This window comes from Taurulus bubalis (assembly GCF_910589615.1).
Source record: "Taurulus bubalis genome assembly, chromosome: 7".
NCBI classification, from domain to species: Eukaryota; Metazoa; Chordata; class Actinopteri; order Perciformes; family Cottidae; genus Taurulus; species Taurulus bubalis.
Window position 1 is genome coordinate 13,351,798 of NC_136595.1, and position 9,060 is coordinate 13,360,857.

The following is a 9,060-nucleotide window of genomic DNA, read 5'->3' on the forward strand; positions in this document are numbered from 1 at the left end:
CCCCACCTGCCAAATATAAGCCAGTCTTCACTGAAGACCCCTCATCCCCCACCCAGACATATCCGCTCATACACACACACACACACACACACAACGTCACGAAACACGATTACGTCACTAAGCCTGTTAGTTTGGAAATAGGTGAAGCACTGAAACTCCCCAACCCCCCCACCCCCCTCCCCCTCTCCTCCTCCTCCTCCTCCTCTTCAGTCGGAGACTGGAGAAAGGGTCTTGGTGCAGTCGTTCCACTCGTCCGTCTCGGGGCTGTACACCTCCATCGTGTTGAGGAACTCGTTTCCATCAAAGCCGCCCACAGCGTAGATGGCTTCTCCCAGCATGGCCACACCTGCATTGCTGCGGGAAGAAGTCATGCTACCCAGCATCCTCCACTCGTTGCGGGCGGGGTCGTAAACTTCCACACAGCGGAGTGCGTGGGAGCCGTCGAAGCCACCAACAACAAACAGTTTGCCTTGACAAGAGTGAGAGATACAAGCATCAGCACAAAGTCAAAAACTGAATCATCCAAATTCCTCACACTTAGTTTGCACAACAAGATGCAGCCGATTATGCCGTTCACGCCCCCATTTGCGGTCGTGAGCTTACCTTCATTGACAGCAACGGCGGCCCCCCTGCGAGCCACATTCATGGGGGCTATCAGGGTCCAGGTGTTGTTCTCAGGGTTGTAGCGCTCCACAGTGTTCAGGCAGTTCCACGACTCCGCCCCCCCAATCACGTACATGAAGCCATCCAATTCACACACTGCTGCCTGGTGCCTCCCTGAGAAATAAATGTACTTTATGAATACAACTTTCAAATTTCCCCTCACACTGCAAATATCACGAGTACGAGCTGTTCTGATGAATTGAAACCCTTTAGTGCTGCAATATTTAAAACGTAATACAAAAAAGACAGACATTTGTAAGCATGCCGAAAACATATTTTGATTCTACGGTTAGACCATGTTTTACGTATCAGATGGAAGGTTTTGAGTGCATGCGAGACTGTGTAGACACGTACTGATGTTAAGGGAGGCACAGTTGGACCAGGTTTTGATCACGGGGTCAAAAGAGTCACAGTTCTTCAAGCCCTTCTGCCCGCAGGGGTCCGACCCTCCCACAACGTAGAGTTTGTTGTTCAATGAGCAGACACCTTTAGAGAGGACAGGAATGAAGGAAAGGCAAAATAGCCAGAAGCCAATAACAGAGAGGCTACTTTATTTAAGTGTTGTCCTGGAAAACACCATTAAATTAAATTATCACTTTATAAATCCTCGCAGGAGACTCACCTGCATTGCAGCGGTTTGTCCTCAGTTCTGGCACTTGAGCCCATTCATCAGCATGAGGATCATACGTCTCGCCGCTGCTCAGCTCGTCAGAATGTCCATTCGACCCTCCAATCACGTACAGCTGACCCTGTGAGGTGTAAAGGAACTAGTCATTAGATGACAATATATAAACATGGGACTTAAAAACACTCATTTAAATCACACATGCCATTAATTAAGTTAACATAATTTAGAAACCTAACTACTTGGACAGGGTGTCAGGAAGCATACAAGTATTTGGGCAAGACAATTGAAACTTGTTTAAACATAGTGCAGTCCTATGATAATATTCAAAAATCACTTCATTATTAGAGTCAATAAATCTGAGATTATGATGAATAGTAAACTGTACCATGAGCACAGCCATCTGAAATCGAGCCCTTGGAGTCCGCATGGGAGCGATGAAGGTCCAGCGGTCCTCTTTGGGGTCATAACACTCCACAGTCCTCAGACACTCTTCTCTGTTGTAGCCTCCTGCAGGGACATTAAGATGCATCAAGGTTACAGTTGAGCTCTGTGGTCTGACGTTTTTATATGCATAATCCTCACATTACACTAAAAGAGAAGCATGCATCTTCCCATGTGCCCCAGCTATATACACACACACACACACACACACACACACACACACACACACACACACATGATATAAAACTCCACATCCAACCCTGTTAAGTGCCAACCTGCTGCGATGAGTCTTCCGTTCAGGGCTGCGGTGCCCAGACCAGAGCGAGCATAATGCATGGGTGAGAGCGGCTGCTCCTCCAGCTCCTCGGGCTGGGCCTCGAAGCTGAGGCTCTTCATCAGGCAGGGGGTGGCAGAGGGAGAGGTCTGGGGGCTGCTGCGGCCGTGCAAGAAGATCACACACAACACACCATCCAGCACAGCCAGACACAGGTAGGTGTTGTCTAGAAGTAAGATTGGATATTGTTTGAGCCACTGGAAAGAAATACTTTCAGATTAAGCTCAGAATTCAGATACTATGTCAGCAGACTTCTGACTTTAATCTCACATTGTGCAGCACCTGTGGGATTTATTTTAAAGAAGAAAAAAAAAAAAAAAAAAAAGTGTTGCTGATTGTACTGTGAAAAATCACATGTAGTTCATGCACACACTTACTTGTGGTCTTCTCAGAGGCGATGTACTTCCACTCTCTCCTGCCGGGCAGTTTTGGGGCATTTGCTGCTTGGTTGGAGGGCGACAGGCTTCCTGATGAGCCGCAGCTCATCTGTCTCTGGGTGCTCTCCCGTACGGGTTTCTTCTGCAAGAGCACAGTGCAGCTACAGAAGCCAAGCTTGCACCACAGGCCCACCAGTGGCCACAACACCAGGTAATCATACCCCAAACTACGCTTTGATCCAGCTGTTCTAATGTTGATGTTTGTATTAAAACCTCACGGCATCTGAAGCCAACAACTCCACACTGCAAACAACAGTCTCAGACCACAACTACAATCAGAGCCAACAGCACACAGTTCAGGCACAAATCGAAATAGAGGGCAAAGAGACAGCCATTACTGCCCACCCCCATAGTTAGAAAAGTGTGGTTTTGATAGATGCTCAACAGCAAAGCCTGGCAGACATCATAGCTCATTTCTAGCTCTTTACTGACATTAGTCTTTACATTGTAGCTTAACTGTAGTATCAAATGAGCCATATCTACTTCTTGCTAGGCACAGGCTGTGTAGTATTTGTATGCATGGCCAGGCACAAGCTGTACAATAAAGCTACACACTGCCAAGCAAAATATAGTAAAGACTTCATTACAGTGAAGCCAGGCACAAGCTGTTGAGTACCTGCACAAACTGAAGGTGGTCCTCCTCGCCACCAAACACCTCACTGTGCCCATCAATCACCAGCCCTCCATCCACCAGCTTATGGTCAGGTGAGTAGTACAGCGTTTGAACCTGAAAGACAAACAGGAACAACACACCCATGTGGCTGTCTCCAAGGCAACACACTCAGAACCCCAGCATAAGGGGGAGAGAAGGGAAGGAGGGAGGAGGAGAAGGAAGAGGGGGGCAGTGCTGTGGAGAGGAAGAGGGGGAAGGGACGATGGTCTGGATCTTCAGTCGCTTGGATGGAAAGCTTCCTTTAAAAAGACACACGCTTCTGCCACTGCATAGAGTGGGTTAAGTGTTGAAGCTCAAGAAGGTATCTGACAGTGTCTTTCCTTAATTTGCATCGAAAAAAAGAGGGAGCTGGTGAAGCATGAAAGGCTGCATCTGGAAAGATCTTCAGTGAAGAATGAAGAAGAGGAACTGTATGTGGCCCTCTTTCCACCTCTGCTGCTTGGAAACCGGTCCTCTAGCTGAACAAGTTGGTCATTGTGATGGCAGCCGCAATGGGCACTCAAATCCAGCCGACTATTGACATTCTAGCATCTATTAAGGTAATCTTAATCATTACCCATTAATAAGCGCAAACCACATAGGTTCCGTTGACGCCAGAAAAGATTATAATGACAATATGGGTTGAAGTCACTCAGTTGCCCATCAGGAGGGCCCAATTTAGAAATTGACGGGAAAAAAGTAAAAGGAACCAATAATTGAAGTGAAGGTGAAATACATTATTTGTGCTGGGCATATCGCTATGCTTATGTGCAATGCCGTTTTCTTCCCAATGCCTAATTTGAATATGCTGGTGGGTAAGTAGGAGAATATATCTTTATGTGCAGTAAAAGGGCCTTCAATTATATGTTTTGAATGCTTAAGGTTTGTAAGCAATGCATTTTGGTAAATGCAGAAATGGGATGCATCTGTAGATATGTGGCATGGACAGATGGGAGCACAGTGTTGCTTGGCTGCAAAGAGAGGCTGCTGAGAGGCAGTAGTGCTCCTCTCCGCCTTCTCTTTTCTCTGACTCATTACCCTGGCGGCTCAGTCCTGGCTCTTCAGTCTGGTCTCCTGCTGCTGCTAATAAACCTACAGGAGAGATAAATCAACGGGGAGGAGTGTCTGTTAGTGCTGGAGCAACAAACACGAACCTGTTCAGATAGTAAAGTGGCAGTGAGACAGAAGAATCAAGGGTCACACCTTTGAGAACCTGTGTTTTTGTGTTTCAGAGGAGAAGAGCATTGTAATACTCAAATGGGGTTGAATGTAAACCAACCACATACGCGAAAGAGAACAGTAGAAACAAAAAACAAGAGCAGACAGCAGCTCTTTTCGGCTCACCTCTAATTGTAGTATGGTTCAGGGGTACAGATTCTTACTGCAAAAACCTCAACAAATCAGAGGAAAAAAAAGAACAATCCTGACATTGCAGCATGACAATGGCATGCCATTTCTACTTCAGCCCCCTAAATTACTTCTTAACGTCAAAAACAGGAGTCAGAGGGAGTGGAAGGGGCAGGGTAGGAAAGAAGAAAAGTCTGTTTCGACTGCACGCCCTAGTACTGACCTCCTCCATCAGTCGTTCCAGTTGGTCTCCATTCTCCCAGAGGCTACGCTGCACCCAACTGAGCACCTTCGAGTAGAGCTTGCCATTGCTGGGCAGGGTCAGGTTGTCTTCTAGCATTACTTCTAACTGTAAACACACATAGGGAATGAAACACGAGTTAGACGTACACACTGTAGGAATAAACTGAACTGAAGAAATGGGTAACGTGACCATTATTATTTACTGAAAAACTTGATCTTACTGGCTAATTATTAATTTACCTTAGAATTCATTTTTTATAAATTCATACAAGTGACTCAAGTAAGACATCAGCAATTAGCTAATGGGTCAAATAGCTGCCAGTCATCAATTTTCTCAATTATCAATAAACATCAAGTTTGTGGTTCACGTCAGGAGAATTAGACTAAAAGGCTGTATTTACACCGAGCTACTGCACAGTGATTAACTTATTTTGTTCCCTCATGACTGAGTTGTACAGATCTGGATCGCCGGTTACGTGATTGGCCACTAAAGAGTGATGTCGGCTTGCGTTTCTCCAAAAGTTGATTCCGTTTAAACTATTGCCGCAGGCTACTGCATTTTTACCCCCCCCCCCCAGGCACCCACTGCCACAAACACATTATTCAAATAAAATTAATAGAAAGGCTGCAGTTTTCACCACCGCACCCAATTTGATTTGAATGCACCTATTACATCTTCATCTCCCAACTGGGGGTGCAACAACCCAAATGATTTACCAGAATGTTTTTAATTACACCATTTTTCATTTAGGATCTGAAAATGTCCACATTTAATGGGCTTGTTTAAGTGTAAAAAACAAGCTCATATACCCAAAGTGATATCTTCAAAAAGCTTATTTTGTTTGTCCAACTCAAAGCCCCAAAGTATTACATTTACAATGACAGAGGACTAAAAGAAGAAAGCTAATGCTGACATTTGAGAAGCTGCAAGTAGCAAAAGTTTGTTATTTAATAAATACAGTATCTTTGTCAAATAAATAGTTGCTGACCAATCAATTAACTAATAATTTCAGCAATACTACCAGCGTATTTTTATTCCAAATAAATGACTTAATTTAATTCATCTGACCACAACCAAAAGAGCCCACCTTATAAAGTACCTATTGCTGTCTTCATGTTGAACACCAACCTGTACACTGCAAACAGCCTACGCTTGGCCTTATACATTTTAAGCCCTGTGCCCTAAATACATTCTCAGCAGGCTTTAGCAGTAGGTAAATCTATAAGAGGCACGCCTTCATAAAATATGTACTGTTAATCTAATCTCAAAGTCAGAAAGGTAAAAGCACAAAGCTTAATCCAGTGCGTGTTATTCAACTCAAGACCACTGATGCTGGTTAGTTTTCGTGAAGGAGCCAAGGGGGACTAGAATAGACAACTTTTGTGAACTTGTGATGGCATTTAGCTTCATGATGAGAGAATGTCTCCAACACTACAATACCATCTATAACTTAATAGGACCACTTAAAACAGTCTATACAATACTTTAGTACCAATAGTAGTTTTTTTTAGTACTAAAATACTTTTAAAACATTATGACATATGAAAATTTAAGTACCTTGAGACGGGGAAGTTTGAGGAAGTCCTCCTGTTCAGAAACTTCCAGTAGATGGTCCTGGATGAAGGCGTCCACTTTGGCCAAAACTCTGGCATCTCCCATAGAGCTGGCAAAGTTACGAAAAGAGATGGCGCTCTGGGAATCCATTTTAGACAGCAGGTAGTCGCCACAAATCTGAGGAAATAAAAAAAAGTGTTCTTTTTAACCTGTGAAAATCATATGTAGCCAAACTGGTAGCATTGGGAGAGTAAATATTATGAAAAAGCAGACTAGTAAAAACAAACCTGTTTGACTCGCTCCATCTTGAACCTTTTGGCTGCAGAGTAAACTTCCTTGACTAGTTCCTTATCTGCCTTTAGCCTGCGTTACACACAGAAGACAAAATAAATAAGAGGTTGTTCATCCTTTTAAAAATGTTTTTGTTGTGATAAGCAAAAAGCCAAAATGCTACTCACTGGGCAGTATAGGCATAATTAAGCAAGACCTCTACAGCCTCTGGGTCCAAGTCCTCAAAGGTGACATGTGAGACTCCGTGGGGCTCAATGTCACTGTTAAAGATCTCAAACAGGTAGGGACTGCAGCAAGCCAGTACAGCACGGTGAGCCATCAGCTCATGACCACACACCTGGACAAATGAAGAGAAAGACAGACAATTATATTAAATATGCTACCAAAAACAATATTCAGAGTCAAGCTTGTAGCTAGTTACAAATCAAAGCCATTTGATTCCCTTGTGCCTCAATGGCTATTTCTAGCCATTCAGGAATGGCTAGAATGTTGATTCCTGATTGGCTGCTTTTTTTCAGAGGTCCGCATTATACAAATGGTGGGAACAGGTTCTCCCACTTAAGATATGAGAGCAACGGAAACATAACAGGAAACAATTAAGTAAATACTGACGCTTTTCCTTGTTCCAAGTGTGGCATGACCAGTGTTTGCGTTACACTTTCTCAGTCATGATCCATTATTACCTCTCATTTAATTTTTATTATTATAATAAGCTAAAAAGGTGTATTTAAAACATTTTTTAAATTTTAAAAAATTTCAATGTACATGAATCAATAATATACAGAACAGCTTTATAGATCATGTATTTATAAGTGAATGGAGAGAAAAGACAGACCCAGTAAACTACACTGCGTCTTTTCTAAACTGTGTAGAATTCATATAGCCGTACAGGTAGTAACATCTTGCGCATGTCAAACTGTTTTGTAACATATTTGTCCCTGACAGTGCACCATTGCCTGTTATGCGCGTTTCACAGAGAGGGACTCTGAAAAAGTGTGTGAGTGTGTGAGTGTGTGAGTGCGTGTTTGGATCAACCATACCTGCAGTCTAACGTCGCAGAACTGACCACTCTTTCTAAGAGCGTTCATCTTGGCCACAGTGGAATCCAGGAAACTCTCATCCTCAAAGATCAAATAACCGTTTGGAATCATTTTTATGAATTTTGATGGTATGCCTGCAGAGGAAAAGGTAAAACAATTATTTTTTAAGGAAAGTTTGCCAAGTAAAGCAATAACACCCAGCATGATTGTCTTCTGAAATTCGTCCAACATTCTAATAGCAGGCTTTATTAATTGATGACCAGAGAGGGGGTGAGGGTTAGGCGCATTGTGTATTATAATCAGTTGTATGCATTACCTAATAAAGAATAATGCAAATCCAGGGAAGCACCACTGCTGAAAGTGTAACCGAAGGTCGGCAATAGGCAAAGCAGACTGAGATCACAGTGGAACTCAAGACTTCTTCACCAAAGGAGAGGGATGGGACGTTGTTAGAAGAAATGCCAGTTGACTAAACGGGCGTGAGCAGAAGGGAGAGGGGGAGCAGCCGCACGGACAAACTATCAGGCTTGAAGCGACTGTAATCAAGTCCTTGGGATCCCGTTGGCTATAGAGTTGTACTCATTCTGTGTTGGTCATACATTATAACCTAGAAGAAAAGGAGAAAAGGAAAAAAGGGACATAAGCATTATTATTTTTATAAGTGGAGAGAGGACCTATTCTGGCATTTATCAGTTCCACGTGATAAATCTAAGCAACCTTGAACACGAGCTGGCAGTTTAACACTGCCACCGCCCTTCTCTTCCAGTGGCCTTTTCACAAGCCATTTTTACAAACATGCAGTCGAGTAAATAGTTTTTACATATTCCACTCACATGGATAAAAATTCAAGAATAAATGATCCGATTCAGGATACATTAGTTACCTCATCTGATCACACTATACTCATCAAATTCAGAAAGAAAACTGGAATTCAGCATCTTATCCCAATATGCTATAAACCAAAAGATATACAGAAATGGTAGCTAAGCCCATTGCCTCTTACAACACCCTCCATTTAGCACTTTAAATCTCCACACCTGCTGATGCGTCCCACCAGGCCGAGCAAGATCGTTTAATCCGTCTCACGCTTTGAGCTCCGTCTCCAGCCTTTCTGAGCACAAGGCCACCCCACTTCTATCTTATGTAACAAGCCCCTTTGACTGGCTCCTCCCCATAGGAACCATGTCATTCAAGCAATGACCTATGAGGAAAACACTTGTGACAAGTTTCCACTGTCAGTCCATTGGTGAGATATAGTTATCTGTTGCTTTGAATTATGGTTGGCCATCATAGTTCTCCTTATATACCACATAACCCTGGCCCACAGGCCCCACCCACCCACATGTAACATCCAATAGAGATCATTTATTCCATATCTCCCCATCTCAAGATATTTGATTCCGCTATTGAAGAGCTTGGATTCCACTAG

General features: G+C 43.4%; 1 protein-coding gene across 1 annotated transcript; it reads right to left on the reverse strand.

Moving 5' to 3' along the window:
• Nucleotides 1-206: 206 nt before the first annotated feature.
• ivns1abpa (influenza virus NS1A binding protein a) lies at nt 207-8,748 on the reverse strand (the record flags this gene model as incomplete). Its single annotated transcript, XM_079220641.1, has 15 exons — nt 8,669-8,748; nt 7,948-8,238; nt 7,632-7,765; nt 6,759-6,928; nt 6,588-6,663; nt 6,304-6,477; nt 4,726-4,851; nt 3,120-3,230; nt 2,444-2,585; nt 2,008-2,232; nt 1,677-1,798; nt 1,286-1,412; nt 1,018-1,149; nt 604-777; nt 207-469 (listed from the first exon to the last, which is right to left on the reverse strand). The coding sequence occupies exons 3-15, from the start codon at nt 7,740-7,742 to the stop codon at nt 207-209; spliced, it is 1,953 nt and encodes a 650-aa protein (XP_079076767.1). The 5' UTR covers nt 7,743-7,765; nt 7,948-8,238; nt 8,669-8,748.
• Nucleotides 8,749-9,060: the final 312 nt, after the last annotated feature.